Source organism: Podarcis cretensis (genome assembly GCF_951804945.1).
Source record: "Podarcis cretensis genome assembly, chromosome: 17".
Lineage (NCBI taxonomy): Eukaryota > Metazoa > Chordata > Lepidosauria > Squamata > Lacertidae > Podarcis > Podarcis cretensis.
The window spans coordinates 6,635,904-6,654,869 of record NC_137187.1 but is presented as its reverse complement, the minus strand read 5'-3'; the positions used below and the strand labels follow the sequence as shown (position 1 = coordinate 6,654,869).

Below are 18,966 nucleotides of genomic sequence, written 5' to 3'. Positions count from 1 at the left end.
TGGGAAACCTGGCTATTTTATTTATTTCATAAAATTTGTACAACGCTTGATTGCAAAAAGAACAATGTCAAGTGTCTGTTTGGTGCAATTAAAGAAGCCGGGGGCGTGTGACTCTCATGGCACATAAAGGCTTTTTTGACTGCAGGGAGCCTGCGAATCCATCTACAAAAGGTGAGTTTTTCTGCAATAGCACCTGGCCGCATTTGCCATTCGCTCTGGGAAGGTGCAATGTGACACACAGACACAATCATAAAATTGGAAGGGTCCCCCAAGGGACATCTAGTCCACCCCACTGCGATGCACACACGCATGGGAGCGCGCGAGGAAACCCAACGAAGTTCTCCATCATTGGGAAGTAGGGTCCCGTGTCGACATGGGGGGCGGTGGCTTGGGGGGTGGGGCGGGCTAAGGGAGGAGGCCTTTCCGGCCATGCGCGCATGCTCTCGCCTCCGGAGGAGCGCTTGGGTATAAAGGAGGAGGCGCCGCGCCGCGCCTGCTCGTCCTTCGGCCCTTCCCAAATCGCGCAGCGGCCGGATCGCGGCACCATGATGGCGAGGCGGCTCCTCCTGGGTACCCGGCTCCTGCAGCTCCGCAGTCGGGGCTCCCTGGGCGTGAGTATCCCCGAGGCCAGCGCAAAAGGCAGCCCGGCTCGGCTGGGATGTCCTCGCGAGGCATGTGCGTCCGGGAAGCGGGCAGCGCTCCAGAAGGGGGCGCTTCCCCTTGGCGCAGCTTCCTGCGTCTTTACGCGCGGCTCAGGTTGCGCGTTTGCGCTCTGGGTAGGCAGGGCCGGCGCACCCAGGAGGCAAGGGGAGGCGACCGGTCAGAGAATGGTAGAGTTGGAAGGAATCCCGAGGGTCATGTAGCCCCAACACACACACACACACACACACACCCTTACAAATTGCTAAAACACTAAAAAAAAACCAGGGGTCTCTATAACGTTTAACCCGGGAGACACCAGCCACACATTGCAGTCCTGGTGCCGGGGCACATTGCCCAGACTAAATAGCATTCTGCTCGGGTAAGGTCTGATCCCCTTGGCTGAATCAACGAACATAGGTAACATTAAAATCATTAAAAAGCTCCAGTAGAAGTTACCCTTAAAACAGGAGAAGAAACACAAACCACCCCATCGTGGTCCTTCAGTCCCATCCTAACCACAAATAAATTAGAGCAGGAATAGGCAAACTTGGCCATTTGGGACTACAACTCCCATCATCCCTAGCTAACAGGACCAGCGGGCAGGAATGATGGGAGTTGTAGTCCCAAAACATCTGGAGGGCTGAGTTTGCGTATGCCTGAATTAGAGTATCCCAAAACTCTCCAAAACTACTTTAAAGAAAATGATGCTACAGTTCCCAGCATCCTTGACAAACCTCAGCTCCCAGGATTCCGCTTTGGGGGGGAACCGTGTGCTTTGAATGTGCTTTTAAGTGCCGAAAGCCTCTGTTCTTTCCTTGAATCCCTTGCCCCACCCTCTCACTCTTAATTAATTTCATTCTTGCTACAACCAGGTGCACAGAAGCCCCTCCCCCCTCCAGAAAAAAAATTCATTTTTTTTAAAGCAAGGATAGCACTTCAAAGTTTGCACACGCTGCTTGCAATTCCACCCAGCAAAATGGGTATAGCATTTGAACTATGGAGCCTGCATAGCTCAGTTGGTTAGAGCTTGGTGCTGGTAAGGCCAGGGTTGCAGGTTCAAGCCCTGTATGGGATGGCTTGCATTGCAGGGGGTTGGGCTAGATGATGCTTAAGGTCCCTTCCAGCTCTGCAATTCTATGATTCTATACTTTGCAGGACTGGTGTAGCCACAGCCCCACACCTCCAAAGTGAGTGTATTAATGATAAGACTTTGTTTGCACTGACACTGGCAGGGTAGCTTTTTAAATGAACTCATGGGGTCACTTTTTGGAATGCAGTCCAGCAAAGAGAAGCTGCACCAGTGACTCCTCTGTTACTTAACCAATTTCTTTCTTCACGCTTGGAAATGTTTATGTGTAAGGCAGGAGTGTGTGTGAGAGAGAGGGTGGTGCTGCTGTTGTTAGAAGTTCCAAGAGCTTCTAGCAGTTTTTGGTTAGAAATACATAAATGCAATCCCCGCAAAGTAAAAAAAAAATCCTGCTTTTTGAAATATATAATGTTTTGCTTTGCCTTATGTTGGGGTTAGGGACGCGGGTGGCGCTGTGGGTTAAACCACAGAGCCTAGGACTTGCCGATCAGAAGGTCGGTGGTTCGAATCCACGCAACGGTGTGAGCTCCCGTTGCTCAGTCCCTGCTCCTGCCAACCTAGCAGTTCGAAAGCACACCGGTGCAAGTAGACAAATAGGTACCGCTCTGGCAGGAAGGTAAACGGCGTTTCTGTGCGCTGCTCTGGTTCGCCAGAAGCGGCTTAGTCATGCTGGCCACATGACCTGGAAGCTGTATGCCAGCTCCCTTGGCCAATAAAGCGAGATGAGCGCCGCAACCCCAGAGTCGGCCACGACTGGACCTAATGGTCAGGGGTCCCTTTACCTTTATGTTGGGGGTGCATTTTATATGCACTTTCCAACAAACTGCCTCAGATACTCCCCAAACAACCTGCATGTTAAAGGCATATTTATGCAGACCCACTGGTGAAACTCTAACCCAGGGGCATCCTGATAACGCTGACATTCAGAAACGGACTTTCTATTATGGTCAGGAAGAAAGAGATGACTGAAGAAATTTCACTAACTGGGTGTTGTTTGACTAACAAACAATGCAAGGAGATTTCAACAGAAAGACGAGTTCTGCCTTTGCTAGTCTAAGTGAAATGGCTTATTGCTCTGTGTGCCTCTTAATTGCACAAGTATTTGTTTCATTGCAAAAGAATGGCTGGTATTTTTTCACACTGTGAACAGCTCATTTCATTGCTTTATGCCAAAGATCAGGAACCTGGGGCCATGCAAATATTGTTGGACCAGTTCCTTTAATCTCTGACCTGTGCCCATGCTGACTGAGGCAGATAGGAGATGGAGTTGAACAATATTTGGAGGGCCAGATTTGCCCATCCCCATCTACGGCCCAACAAGTAAATCCTTCCCCCAATTCTGCACGTTCACACTTGAGGTCTTATTTCCAGTGGCGTAGCGTGGGGGGTGCAGGGGGGGCCGGCCGCACCGGGCGCAACACCCGGAGGTTAGGGTTAGGGGGCGCAAATCCACAGGTTAGGGGGCGCAAATTACTTGCCTTGCCCCGGGTGCTGACAACCCACGCTACGCCACTGCTTATTTCAAATTTGGTGATACCATTCTTCTTTTTAAAAGCTATTATCATAACAGTCAATCCATTGTTCTATAGCAACACTGTATGCTGCCTCCCAAGCGCTTGGTGCATTTAAGAAAGGCAGCAACCATGTTTAGTTAGAACAATAGGTCTGTTTGCTTTTAAAAATAAGAACACAGTGTCTCGAACACATCATTTGCCCATAGGAAAGCAAAAAGCCCACGGGAATAGAAATGTGATTTGGAAAAGCACAAGCAAATTTTACTGCCTATGCAAATTGACTTTAAAGCTTAGCTGATTTCCCTCTCTTGTGAATGCACACTAGACCTTTTAATTTTAAGAGCTCTAAAGTAGGAAAATGTTTGGCAGCCTTCTTTCTTCTGCGGTTAAGAGACGGCGTTGGTCAGCATGGGGGGTTTCCAACGCTCATCAGCCTCAGCCAGCCTGGCCAATATTCAAGGATGGTGAGAATTGTAGTCCATAAAATATGGAAGGCACCACACTGAATCATAGAATTGTAGTGTTGGAAGGGACTCTGTGGATCATCTAGTACTGTACAACCCCCTGCAATGCAGGAATATGTAGCTGTCCTACAGGGTTCGAACCTGCAACCTTGGCATTATCAGCGCCATGCGCTAGCCAGCTGAGCTATCCATATCATATTTCTTGCCATCTTGAGATAGCTTGCTTGAACCAATAAGTCAGCCTCACATTCCATTCACAGAAGCCTGGAACTGGAATGTGTTAGAATGTAGGAATTTTAAGAGCAGCCTTCAGAATCAGACTAAAGCTCCCATCTAATCCAGTATTCTGAGAGGTCATTCCCTAAGCCTTCCCCAGCAGGAAGACTAAGCTCAGTTTCTTGCCTCTAATTGATGCTGCAGACCCTCCAAGTGTCCCTATTTTCCAGGGATGTCCCTGATTAAGAGAAGCCGTCCTGGTTTCTGATTTAATCCCGGAATGTTCCACTTTTCCTTAGGATGTCCCTATTTTCATTGGAGAAAGGTTGGCAGGTATGGAGTTATCCGGCCTGCAAGGCAATCCTGCATAGGGGAGTTTTTTAAATGTTTAATTATATTTTTGTATATGCTGGAAGCAGCCCAGAGTGGCTGGGGCAACCCAGTCAGATGTGTGGGGTATAAATAGTAAAATTATCATTATGGAATGGGGTGTCCTTATTTTCATCAGAGAAACGTTGGAGGGTATGCTACTCCATCACCTTGCAATGCAGAAATATGCAGCTGTCCCATACAGGGATCGAACCTGCAACCTTGGTGTTATCAGCACTATGCTCTGACAAACTGAGCTATTGGCTATCCCTGCCCTCCAGAATAATGAGAAGAGAAGAGCATGAGTCCAGATGGCTGGAAGAAGCGTAATGGGAGAGAGTGCTTAGGAGATGATGGGAAGTTAACACAAAAACCCAGGATATTTGAGCCCCAAACACTGAGGCATGTGAGCCCTGGGAAATTGAAGACACTCAGATTTATATATCTGTGCCAGGAGCGATAGAACCATGCAAGTGGTTCTGCATGCGGCCAGTGGCTTTGTCCTCTGCCATCTGGCAAACAGTTACAGTATTTGCTTTTAAAAAGTCACTCAGTTTCAGCACTGCTTGAAGCTCTCCTCTTCAAGCGTTGTAGGGACACGGGTGGCGCTGTGGTCTAAACCACCGAGCCTCTTGGGCTTGCCCATCGGGAGGTCTGCAGTTCGAATCCCCGCGACGGAGTGAGCTCCCGTTGCTCTGTTCCAGCTCCTGCCAACCTAGCAGTTTGAAAGCACACCAGTGCAAGTAGATAAATAGGTACCGCTGTGGCGGGAAGGTAAACGGCATTTCCATGCGCTCTGGCTTCCGTCACAGTGTCTTTGTTGCACCAGAAGCGGTTTAGTCATGCTGGCCACATGACCCGGAAAGCTGTCTGTGGACAAATGCCGGCTCCCTCGGCCTGAAAGCGAGATGAGCGCCATAGTCAGCTTTGACTGGACTTAACCCCCCAGGGGTCCTTTACCTTTACCTTGTTGATTTCCTTTAAAAAAACCCACTGCATTGGATCCTAGCCTTTTTTGCGTCCTAGCTCTGCAGTGGTGCCAAAAAGCAGAGAAATCCAGCTGTTCTAGAACTGCATGGAACTGCTAGATGGGGAACCAGCAGCCCTCCAGATGTTGTTAGATTCCAGCTCCTATCAACACCAGGGATGGTTGTTGATGGTCAAGGATGATGGGATGGGATCCAGAAACATCTGGAGGGTTGCAGGTTCCCCCACCCCCATGCTAGTGGGTTTACAACTTGGGTTTGTTTTCTACACCGACGAAGCCAACATCATGATGCTGCGCTTTGTCAAACAGAATATATTTCCCTTTATTTCTGTGTTTCCAGCTTCTGCCTCGCAGTTTGACGTCTTCCCCGAAAACTCCTCAACACTCTGCACCTCAGAACCATGTGTACAGCACAGAGGGAGGGAGTGCCAGGAAACCGTCCAGTCGCTATCCAGTACCCAACAAGAAGGATTTGCCATATGATATAGTAGAGCTCATGGAGGAAGTGGAAGTAAAGGTAAGGGGAAAATCTGCTGGGGAAGGTGGAATCTTGTCCTTTCAAAGAAACTTGGAACTATCTTAAAGCCAGATGTTAATGAATGGTTGGATTTTGGAGGGAGGGAGAACCAAAACCCAGGTTGTCTTGATTTGGCACACTAGGTGATATGACCTTCATATCAAGAAGTTATCGAGCTGTATGATTTATCTTTGACTAGAAACAGTGTTAGAAACTCAAATATATAAGCTAATCACCAAATGGCACCTTAAACCTAGGCTATGGTCACCTTTCCCCCCCTTTTTTTTGCAATGCACTTTATTATTAGAGTGGCTGAGGAAACCCAGCCAGATGGAGGGGGTATAAATAATAAAATAATAATAATATTATTATTATTATTATTATTATTATTATTATTATTATTACTACTACTACTACTATTACCATTTTTCATTTCTATACCGCTTTACCTTTTAAAGAAAAAATCTCAAAGCAGTTTACAACTCATTAAAAGATCAAATAAAACAATCCAGAATAAAACAAATTCAAGCTTCGAGGAAAATATTTCAGATGGCATTTTGCTTTCCTCATATTTATTTACCTACTGAATTTAAGTAGCTTGCCCATAGCAGAAGTACTCTAGAAAGGCAGTGTGGTGTAGTGGTTAGTGTGTCGGACTAGGACCTGGGAGATCAGGGTTCAAAACCCCGCTCAGTCATGCAGCTCACTGGGTGACCTTGGGCCAGTCCCAGCCTCTTAACCTACCTCACAGGGTCGTTGTAGGGATTAACTGGGGAGGAGGGTGAACCATGTACTCCTTGGAGAAAAAGTTGGGAGAGAAATGCAATAAATAGGTTTTAAAAAAATACTTTGGTTCTCCCGTTTGAGGTTATATTATTTCCTTTCACGCCATCTTCCTCCTTTTGGTTCGATTCCACCTTGTCATTATTAGGAGGAGGGGCCAACATGGCGCCGAGGTAAGACGCGCTTACCGGTGCTCTTCGGACTTCTTTTAATCTTCTTTTAATCTTTTATATTTTATCTTAACTGACCCAGTCAGTTTTTGAAGTATTTTATAATTGCTGCAGCCGCATGCTATGGAAACTCTCTGAGAGATTTGGCCCTGCTCCAGACTGCTGCTGCCTGCTTTTTGTTTCTCTCTTATCAGCGAGCCGGCCTCAGCTGCTAAAAGAGTTGAGACATTATTTTAATTGTGTGTCAAGTGTTATGTTATTTTAAGAATCGTATAATCCCTGGCCTGAGGAAAGTATGGGGCAGAAAAAACGCTTGAGAGACTTTGACGAGCCCCTATCATCCCCTAAACCAAAACTATCAAGGCTGGTGCCTCACCGGAATAGAGGAGGGAGTGACCATGCCGAGCAGTGCTTTGCAGTGGAAACCCAAAATCGCTTCCTACCTCTAATTGATTTAGAAGCTACTCCAATTTCGATGACTCAAAATGTTTCAAAAGTAAAGCCTGTAAAGGAGAATACGAAAGAAAAACTCTCAGCACAGGAAGATGGTTTGACATCTGACATGGGGGAGTTCCCCGGTTGTGAGCAGTTACACTTAGTAATTAAGACCCTTCACTGTATTTTTAAAAGGCTGGACGAGGTATCTTCACAATTATCCAATATCCTGCTGAAAATTGAAAAACTTGAATCAACAACACAATCCTCAGTTTGTGAGGTCAAAAACTTACTGCCTCACCCCAATTCAGATAAAATAAAGGAGACTAAAATTAAATATATCTTAAATTCCCAATTGAACAATCAGATATTAACTCTGCAACCCAAGAAAAGTTGCCTTTCTGTTAGGTCGGAAATAGGAAGATGGTCAACGCTAGAAGGGGCTAAAGACTGTTTAAGCAAACTTTTAAAAATTAAGAAACATCAGATTGACCTACATGCTGTGATGCCCCTTCCCCGGCAGACCAACTTCTTGAAGGTGATACTTGCGTTCCACTCTGAAAAGATACCATCTATTATTGTCAGGAGGAAAACGCTTTTGTCCATGGCCGACATTGTAGCAACGAGGGTTTTTACAGACACCAAGATCAAACCCCTTCTTAATAGGTGCCCTGGCGGTGAGGACGTTAGGACAAGAGACTCTGCCTTACTTCAAAATACTGTCAGGCCCCACCGCGATGACTCTGCAGCGTGCCATCCTCGACCAAACTCGATACCCTCTCAAACAGCCATATATGAGGACGAGAATCTGCAGACTGCCCTTGACGAAAGGGAACTTATTGATTCATTCAGAGCCCTCCCTCCAAAAGAACAGTCGGCGATGATGCAAAGATTTGACACGCTTAAATCTCAGCTTTTGCAAGTCCAACATAGAGGGGAAGATACTAACGATGTCTCAAATAATCCCACTTGGGCTCACAGGACAGAAGTGGTTGACCTTCTTCAGCTCAGCCCCACTCTGAAAACAAAAACCATCCGACAAGACTCAAATCTTCAAGTTGTTTCTGCCCCGTGCGCTACATCACGAGACGACCAGGCTCTGCCATCCTCACTGAACCTTCATCTATATTCATCGACCAACATACCTAAGGACGAAAGTCTGATTTCCCTGCTCTTCTGCTTAGTTTCTTAAGAAAGTTGGAGGGGCCAGCCAGATGGAGATGTCATTTGTCAACCTGGCATTCAGAGATCTCCATGTGGTCACGGTGGACCCACACTAGAAATAGTAGCAGTGAGCAAAAAAATTTCTGTGTGCTTGGTGGCTACAAGAGAGCGGCAGGATTAGGCCGGCATCTTTTTTTTTTTTTTAATGATATTTATTAAAATTTAACAATAAAAACATACACAAACAAAAAACAAAAATAAACAAGTATAATTTCCATCCTTATTTTCTTAAACCTAATTTCCCCGACCTCCTCACACCTCCCCCTTCTGTATTCCAATTTCATTATCTAATCAGCAAAACCCTTCCCTTACTTCCCATATTTTTTAATAATTTTATTCTTTTTCCATAATCAACACCCCTGAAAACCACATAGTTTTTAAACCCATGTCAATTCTAACCTTCATTAATTTTATAATGTTTATTAAGATAGTCTTTAAATTTCTTCCAATCTTCTTCCACTGTCTCTTTCTCCTGGTCTCGGATTCTGCCAGTCATCTCTGCCAGTCCCATGTAGTCTGTCATCTTCATCTGCCATTCTTCCAAAGTGGGTAGATCTGGTGTCTTCCAATACTTTGCAATAAGTATCCTTGCTGCTGTTGTAGCATACATAAAAAACGTTCTGTCCTTCTTTAGCACCACATGGCTAACCATACCCAGGAGAAAGGCCTCTGGTTTCTTCAAGAAGGTATATTTAAATACCTTTTTCATTTCATTATATATCATTTCCCAGAAAGCCTTAATCCTTGGGCATGTCCACCAGAGGTGAAAGAATGTACCTTCATTTTCTTTACATTTCCAACATTTGTTATCTGATAAGTGGTAAATTTTTGCAAGCTTGACTGGGGTCATGTACCACCTATAGATCATTTTCATAATATTCTCTCTCAAGGCGTTACACGCCGTAAATTTCATACCGGTGGTCCACAACCTTTCCCAGTCAGCAAACATAATGTTATGACCAATATCTTGTGCCCACTTAATCATAACTGACTTAACCGTTTCATCCTGTGTATTCAATTTCAACAGCAAGTTATACATTTTTGACAAATTCTTAGTATTGGGTTCTAACAGTTCTGTTTCTAATTTTGATTTTTCCACCTGAAAACCAATTTTCCTGTCCAACTTATAAACCTCCATTATTTGATAATAGTGAAGCCAATCTCGCACTTTATCTTTTAGATTCTCAAAACTCTGCAATTTCCACTTGTTATCCTCCTGTTCCAAGATTTCACAATATTTTGGCCATTTAGACTCCGTATTGAGCTTTTTCAATGCCTTTGCCTCCATTGGTGACAGCCACCTTGGAGTTTTGTTCTCCAACAAATCTTTATATTTAATCCAAACATTGTACAATGCTTTCCTAACAATATGGTTTTTAAAACCTTTATGAACCTTAACTTTGTCGTACCACAGATATGCATGCCACCCAAAAAAATTATTAAAACCTTCCAAATCTAAAATGTTTGTGTTCTCAAGAAGCAGCCAGTCTTTTAACCAGCAGAAGGCTGCTGATTCATAATAAAGTTTCAAATCTGGCAGGGCAAATCCCCCCCTTTCTTTCGCATCAGTTAAAATCTTAAATTTTATTCTGGGCTTTTTGCCCTGCCAGGTAAACTTAGAAATGTCTTGCTGCCAACCCTTGAAACATTCCATTTTATCCACAATTTGCAATGTTTGGAACAAAAACAACATTCTAGGCAAAAGAAAAAAGGATTAGGCCGGCATCTGTGTCTTGCTTCATTGCCCATCGGTCTAAACCACTGAGCTTCTTAGGTTTGCCGATCAGGTGGTAGGCGGTTCAAATCCCCTCGACTGGGTGAGCTCCCATTGCTCTGCCCCAGCTACTGCCAGCCTACCAACTCGAAAGCACGCCAGTGCAAATAGATAAATAGGCACCACTGCGGCAGGAAGGTCAACAGTGTTTCCGTGCGCTCTGGTTTCCATCACGGTGTTCTGTTGAGCCAGAAGTGGTTCAGTCATGCTGGACACATGACCGAAAGCTGTCTGTGGACAAACGCTGGCTCCCTCGGCCTGAGAGCAAGATGACTGCTGCAACCCCATAGTCGCTTTTGACCAGGGGTCCTTTACCTTTATCCCAGCTCTGCCAATTTGTATATTGGTCTACTGTAATAGGTAGCAGTTACCCATGGTTTTACGGGGACGCGGGTGGCGCTGTGGGTTAAAATATAGAGCCTAGGACTTGCCAATCAGAAGGTCGGCAGTTCGAATACCTGCGACGGGGTGAGCTCCCATTGCTCAGACCCTGCTCCTGCTATCCTAGCAGTTCGAAAGCACATCAAAAGTGCAAGTAGATAAATAGGTACCGTTCCGGCGGGAAGTAAACGGCGTTTCCGTGCGCTGCTCTGGTTCGCCAGAAGCGGCTTAGTCCTGCTGGCCACATGACCCGGAAGCTGTACGCCGGCTCCCTTGGCCAATAAAGCGAGATGAGCGCCGCAACCCCAGAGTCAGTCACGACTGGACCTAATGGTCAGGGGTCCCGGTTTTACCCTGGGTTTTAGGCAGAGGAGAGGGTCTTTCCTAGTCCCTGCTTCCCTAAACCTTTTAAGTGGAGAAGCCAAGGATTGATAAGCTGAGACCTGAGTGCAAAACATGTTCTCTGCCACTTCCTCCCGCACTGTTAGGAGGATTGAGAAGGGGAGACTTGCAGTTTTTTAGTAATTGACCCGTGAAAGTGTGGGGGAGTGGAATGTTATTAGGTTGATTATTTTACTGTTAGGCTCTCTGTCATGTTTTTATTACGCTTTTATTATTGATGTTCTGTAAAGTGTTTTTTAACGTTGTACACCGCCCTGGGATTTTCTGATAAAGGGTAGTATCTAAATTGAAATAATAATAATAATAATAATAATAATAATAATAATAATAATAATAATAATTAATAATAGAAGAAGAAGAAAACTGTATCAGCATCTTCTCTTAACTGTTTTAAGGTGATTGACTGGTGTGTTTTTCTTAATTCTTCCAACAGACTGGGTTTTTGCCCAACGTGTTTAAGGTTATGTCTCACCGACCGGCAGAATTTAGAGCGTTCTTTGCTTATTACAATGCCATCATGAACAAGGAGACAGGTAAGAACAGAAACCATACTTGGTCTATCTTAACGTGACTGTTGTTGAATTCCACTAGGGTTACCTATGGGTAAGATGAGCACTCATGCTAAAGGCCTTCCTTGGTTCTGTCAACAGAAATAAGTACCAGGCAATAATAATTTCCACCGGCTCCAAGATTCTTTAAGGCCTCTAATCAACCAACAAACAAATAATGGTATTCCGGAACCCCTAGCTCAGCACTGCTCAAGGACCGCCTCTCTCCTAATGAATCTACCCAGACCCTGAGATCATCTTCTGAGGCTCTTCTTCATGAGAGATATGGAGGGTTGCAAAATGAGATGAGGCCTTTTCTGCAGTGGCTCCCTGTCTGTAGAATGCTCTTCCCTTCTCGGTAGTGGCACCCGCCCTGTGGAACACCCTCCCATCCAATGTCAAAGGAATAAACAACTATATGACATTTAGAAGACATCTGAAGGCAGCCCTGTTTAGGAAAGTTTTTAATGATTGATGTTTTAATGTATTTTTAAACTTCTGTTGGAAGAGTGGCTGGGGAAACCCAGCCAGATGGGCAGGGTAGAAATAAACTATTATTATTATTATTATTATTATTATTATTATTATTATTATTATTAATTTCCAGGGGGTTCGGCTGGCAACTCCATTATACACCTTTAGGCACCAGGCGAAAACGTTCTTCTTTAACCAGGCCTTTGACTGATTGACAGTCAATGCCCTTTTAAATGCGTTGGGGGCAGGAGGGATTATTGGGTGGTTCTTGTTTTTATTTTTATGATGTGTTTTGTAACCCATGACCTTGCTATTAACAGTCTCATGCTGTTCCAACTGAGCCATCCAGAGCTTTTTTTCAATATACCTGCTGCTGCTTCTAACTGATAGCATTTGGAAATCTTCCAACCCTTATTATTTGGGAGTCCAATCTGGTGTAGTGGTTAAGAGCGGTAGACTCGTAATCTGGGGAACTGGGTTCGTGTCTCCGCTCCTCCACATGCAGCTGCTGGGTGACCTTGGGCTAGTCACACTTCTCTGAAGTCTCTCAGCCCCACTCACCTCACAGAGTGTTTGTTGTGGGGGAGGAAGGGAAAGGAGAATGTTAGCTGCTTTGAGACTCCTTCGGGTAGTGATAAAGCGGGATATCAAATCCAAACTCCTCTTATCTCTATATGGTGGCATTTGTGCATGTTGGTTAAGTGACTCAATCCCACTGCCGCTCTAGAAATATGACCCACCTTCTGCATGTCTCTTCTTCTATAGGAAGCCTAAGCAAGGCTGACAAAGAGCTCATTATTGTGGCCACGAGTATTGTTAACAAGTGCCCATACTGCGTGATTGCACACGGTGCTCTACATCGGATATACTCCAAAAAAGGAGCGCTAGCAGATCAGGTTGGTACACGTGTCTGTCTTGCTCGTCTGTCTCATCTTATTCTGTTTCACTTCCTTGCTTAGGATTTCTCTCCTGTACAGTGGTACCTCTAGTTAATTCCTTCCGGAGGTCCATTCTTAACCTGAAACTGTTCTTAACTAGAGGCGTGCTTTTGCTTGGGGCCTCTTGCTGCTGCTGCACCGCCGGCGCACAGTTTCCGTTCTCATTCTGGGGCAAAGTTCTCGACTCAAGGTCACTCTTCCAGGTTAGCAGAGTTTGTAACCTGGGGGTTTGTAACTCGAGGTACCACTGTATTTGTTTCCTTGCCACTCGTTGGCTAGTTTCACATAGATACTTGGCGAAAGAATTGCCAAACAGAGAAAGGAATTGTATGAAGGGGATTTTTTTTTTCCGGATTCAAATGCTAGTTTTCTCAATACAGTCATACCTCAGGTTACAAACGCTCCAGGTTGCGTTTTTTCAGGTTACGGACGTGCCGAAACCCGGAAGTACCGGAACAGGTTACTTCTGGGTTTCGGCGGCCGCGCATGCGCAGAAGCGCTACATCGCACTTTGCGCATGTGCAGAAGCGCCAAATCGCAACCCACTCATGTGCAGACAAGCCGCTGCGGGTTGTAAACGTGCATCCCGCACGGATCGCGTTCACAACCTGAGCGTCCACTGTATGTGAATTGCCCTTGTGAAATCTGCAAAGCAGTTTTATACTTTCCTGTGCATCAAACCGGGAATATGATAGCAAAGCAGTCTAAAAGTGCTTTCTGATGGATATTTATGATAGGTGACCGTGAGAGGTTACTGAAGAAGGCATAACAAAAATTATGCAGTTACGATTCCTTGCATTCTGCATGATATAAAACCGTGGGCTTGATAAGTTTGTGTTATAGTACAAGATGCTGGGTGCTTTGCCACTGGATCGGGTCATTTAAAGGTCCTATGAAGCAGCTGGAAAAAACAGTTTTCCAAAGGCTTAGAATTCTATAGAATAGGGTTTTTCAGCAGATGCTAATCTTCCTGCCATTCATGCACTTTTAAACATTTTTGAATGTTTTTAAATACCTGGTTCTTACTGATAATTCTATTTTTATTTTTATTTTTTAAATAAATTTTTATTAAGATTTTAAAGGTTACAGGGGAAAAAAAGAAAAAAAAAGAAAAAAAGAGCAATCAAAAATGGAGGAAAAAGAAAAGAAAAACAGTACACATCCAAAAACCAAAAAAATTAAAAAAGAGAAAAAGAAATAAAAAACAAGTCAAACCTTTATCTCACTTACTTACATTCACTTATTTTCTTGACTTCCTCACACCTCCCCTTTTTGTATTCTAATTCAATTAGATATTCCAGCAAATCCTTCCAGTTTTAATTTAATCCCAATAATTTATTTTAACATACTATAATTCCCCTCTTTGTATTCTAATTCATATAAATATTCCAACCAATCCTTCATCTTATTTTTATCCTTATATCTTATCTTATTATACTATAATTTCCCATTCTTTCTTTCACCAAATAACCATCCACTTTTAATTTATCCAAACTTAACTCTCATCCAAACCTATATATCTATACTTATTCTTAAGACGTTTCCCTAAGGTCAAGAAATATTCCATTCCACAAATTTCCCATCTCTCATTAAGAAAACAAAAAAACAAATTATATTATATACACTTTAAATTCCCAATTTCCTTCCACCAGATCCCCTCCCCAGTTTCGGTCCCCATCAAAAGTCCATCAATCTCGTAAAGCCATCAACCCGGAGATCTTAAATCCGAGGCTCTTAAATCTCTTTCATGTCCCCTCTGCCGGTCTTTTTGACATTCTTTGGTATTGAAAACCAGATCTCGGGGAGCTCCAACCCAACGGTAATCATATTCCTTCCTGCCGAACTTCCATGGTTAAAAATAGGGCCTATAGGATATTCCAAATCTTGTTTCACGCTCTTTCAAACCCAAAGGACCCCAAAACTCCAACCTCCACCTGGCTCAGATTTGTAATCCAAAGGTCATCTGATCTCCACATAAGGTGATCTCTCCATCTTTCATTTTCCAAACCAGGCCAGGCTTCCATCTCCAAAAATTTGCTCCTCCTTGTTGCCGTCATGTCAGGCCTCAAATTATAAATCACCATTTGCATCTGTAGGGTTACGGCTCCCCCTTTCTTCACTTCAATCACAACATGATTCTCCTCAAATTTTCCAGTTTGTTCAGTTGAAGGAGGTTCCTGTGCCGAATTCTTATCGGGTTCTTTACTAATACCCACTTTTGTTCCCAAAGTTAGTAGTCAAAACATTTATCTGGTCTTGCAGCTTTCCCAAGAGAAAAAATGTCCTGTTCAGTTCAGACTCAATTTCCTTCCCGACCGCCATCCTTAAACAGCCCAAGGTCAAAAAACAATTTCCCAGCTGCTCCTTAAGACAATGTCCCAAAGCTCCCTCTAGAGGGAATCAAGTTCCATTTCACTCCTTTCAGCACAGACCCAAAAGTCCCATACATTAAATTGTAACAGTCCTTCCTTCGTTTAAAACATAAGCTTGTAACAAAAATAGACAGTAGAAACAAAGTCCTTCTTTTGTATCTTGACAGCTAACTTGACAGCTGTCAAATTGATCTATTCATCGTCAACGGGCTCTCACAGACCACTCCCGGGTTCAGGGAGATGGCACTTCAAATCCCAAATTTTGTCCTTCTCCTGCAGGCTCCCCTGCTTCCAAGAAAAATTGGTGGTCATTTCAATCAGTAGAATTAAAATCCTTTACATAATACTCTCCACGACCTTAGTTGACAGGTTCTTTGCTTCAGTTTAAGGGACACAGGTGGCGCTGTGGGTTAAAGCCTCAGCGCCTAGGGCTTGCCGATCAAAAGGTTGGCGGTTCGAATCCCTGCGGCGGGGTGCGCTCCCGCTGCTCGGTCCCAGCGCCTGCCAACCTAGCAGTTCGAAAGCACCTCCGGGTGCAAGTAGATAAATAGGGACCGCTTACCAGCGGGAAGGTAAACGGCGTTTCCGTGTGTGGCTCTGGCTCGCCAGATGCAGCTTTGTCACGCTGGCCACGTGACCCGGAAGTGTCTCCGGACAGCGCTGGCCCCTGGCCTCTTAAGTGAGATGGGCGCACAACCCCAGAGTCTGTCAAGACTGGCCCGTACGGGCAGGGGGGGTACCTTTTGCTTCAGTTTATTTACAGAAAGGGGAGGCGGACTTCCTGTTTAGACCTTCCCCGATCGGTGCCAATTTAAAAATACTTTAAAAATCCAATTTCCATTCTACTCACGGGTTGTTGTTTGAAATCCAATTGTCCACAAGCTTACTGATAATTCTAATGTTTTGCTTTCTATTTTTGTAAACCACTTAGAGGTTCTCTTACAATCAGACAGTATATAAAATTTTGGCAAGTAAAATACCGTATTTTTCACCCCATAGGACGCACCGGCCCATAGGACGCACCAAGTTTTTTTGGGGGGGAAATAAAGAAAAATATTTTTATTCCCCCCCCCCAGGCGCTTGTGGGGCCGGCAGCGGGGAGAAGCGCTCTTCTCCCCGCCACCCGCCTGCAGATCAGGTCCGGGGACAGCTGGGAGGCGCAGCTGTCCCCGGAGCTTGCGGGGCTGGCGGCGGGGAGAAGCACGCGTCTCCCCGCCGTCAGCCTCCAAACCACATCAGGAGACAGTGGAATGGCGGCATTCTGCCTCCCCGCTGTCCCCCGACCTTGTGGGGCTGGCGCTGCGGCTCTCCTGAAGCCTGGAGAGCGAGAGGGGTCGGTGCGCACCGACCCCTCTGGCTCTCCAGACTTCAGCGAAAGCCTGCATTCGCCCCATAGGACGCACACACATTTCCCCTTCATTTTTGGTGGGGAAAAGTGCGTCCTATAGGGCGAAAAATACGGTAAATTAAATAAAATGGTGTTATGCTACAAACCCAAATTCTGCGTTCATCCTCTGAGGCCCTTCTTTGTGTGCCTCTTCTGTGAGAGGCTCAGAGAGTGGCAACACAAGATCAGGGCCTTTTCTGTGGTGGCTCCCCATCTGTGGGATGTTCTCCCCAGGGAGGCTCTCCTGGTGCCTTCATTACATATCGTTGGGTTCCAGGCTAAAATGTTCCTCTTCAACCAGGCCTTAATATTCCACAGCCTTTTAAATGTGTTTTTGCGATGGGGGTATTGTTTTGTTGTCTTTGTTCTATTTGTTTGTGCTTTTACCTTGCATTTTTACATTGCAAACTGCCTGAGATTTTACGATGAAGAGCAGTACAGTGGTACCTTGGGTTACATACGCTTCAGGTTACAGACTCCGCTAACCCAGAAATATTACCTCAGGTTAAGAACTTTGCTTCAGGATGAGAACAGAAATTGTGCGGCAGCAGCAGGAGGCCCCATTAGCTAAAGTGGTGCTTCAGGTTAAGAACAGTTTCAGGTTAAGAACGGACCTCCAGAACAAATTAAGTACGTAACCAAAGGTACCACTGTACTGTATATAAGTCCAATAAATAAAAATAATTATTAATAAATAAATAAATAAGAAGTTGCGGTCAGCATAATTCCCTCTCTTGTACAAGGAGGAAAGATAGAGGAACCCTTTACTCCTTTGCATCACACTGTTCAGAATCTGGCAGCAATGCACTGTGGTTCATGTTCACGTTTGCTCCCTAATCCTTTTCAACACTCCTTCTCTTTGACCTAATGCTGCCTGTAAATTTGGCCCCCTTAACTGGTCTAGCGGTTGGCCATAACTGCCAATAACCTCCCTTGGCTCTGATTTTGTGCAGGTCACTGTGAACTGGCAAATGGCCGAGCTGAGTGATCGGGAGAGGGCCATGGTTGAATTTGCACTCGCCGTCTGCCGAGCAGATAATATCACTGAAGAGCACTTTCAGAAGCTGGAGGCGAACGGGTTTGACCGAGAAGATGCCTGGGACATAGGCACGATTGCAGCCTTTTTTGCCATGTCGAACCGCATAGCTCACTTCACAGATATGCATCCAAACCCAGAATTCTACATCATGGGAAGGATACCGAGAGAGAAAGAGAAGAACGACACCCCCTAACAAGGCTTGCTGGCACCCAAATCATTGCCAAGGACATTGGGCTCAGTGACAGGCAGAAGGTCAAGATGGGCAAATGTTGCATCCACTGAAAAATGAAATGTGCTTCACTTGCTTGTTGTGCTATACTTTTGAAAAACGTTTTCCGGTAGGGTCTCGATTGTAATGAGGTGCTCTGAAGACACGGCAAGATTGGAGATTTGCTGCTCAGTTTCTTTTGATTGTAATAAGCTGTATACTGTGATTTCTTCATAACTGCAGAGTTAACACTTTTGTCATATCTGTTGTTTCTAATAAACGTATTTGAGCAAATACACATCTGCTGTGGCAAATCTTTTAACGGCCAGAAATTGGAAAGAGCTTTTTATGTATACACTGGAGAAGATCTGGAGGAAGATCTCCTTTCCTCTACAAGTGTAAAATCTCCTTGGTCTCCTTGGAAGGTCTTCTCAGGAACAATTCCACCTGCATTTTCCCAACCTGAACAAATGAGGAAAGTTTTCTAGTCGGCATCCCACAGATCTGTTAAGCAAACTTGATGTCTTACTGTTTCCTTAATTCTTCCAAAGGGAATAAGCAACTATTTTCCATGAAGGAACATGCTCCTTGTCTCACACATTGGTTGCAGTTTTGACCTTAGTTGTAAAATATGTATAAACGTCTTTCCTGGAAAGAATGTATTTTACAGTTTGGATTCCATATCTGCTTTAACACTAACTTGTCTGAGGCCTTTGCCCATTGTACAGGAGCTCTCAGAACTACTTGCAGGCAGGTTGTTGTTGTTTAGTCGTTTAGTTGTGTCCGACTCTTCGTGACCCCGTGGACCAGAGCACGCCAGGCACTCCTGTCTTCCACTGCCTCCCACAGTTTGGTCAGACTCATGCTGGTAGCTTCGAGAACACTATCCAGCCATCTCGTCCTCTGTCGTCCCCTTCTCCTTGTGCCCTCCATCTTTCCCAGCATCAGGGTCTTTTCCAGGGAGTCTTCTCTTCTCACGAGGTGGCCAAAGTATTGGAGCCTCAGCTTCAGGATCTGTCCTTCCAGTGAGCATC

At 44.8% G+C, this 18,966-nt stretch overlaps 1 protein-coding gene across 1 annotated transcript; it reads left to right on the top strand.

The window, feature by feature from the left end:
• The first annotated feature begins 434 nt into the window (after positions 1-434).
• LOC307206460 (uncharacterized protein) lies at positions 435-18,228 on the top strand. Its single transcript, XM_079959760.1, has 5 exons — positions 435-611; positions 5,621-5,797; positions 11,400-11,499; positions 12,754-12,884; positions 17,639-18,228. Exons 1-5 carry the CDS (start codon positions 438-440, stop codon positions 17,915-17,917), a joined length of 861 nt encoding a protein of 286 aa, XP_079815886.1. The 5' UTR covers positions 435-437; the 3' UTR covers positions 17,918-18,228.
• Positions 18,229-18,966: the final 738 nt, after the last annotated feature.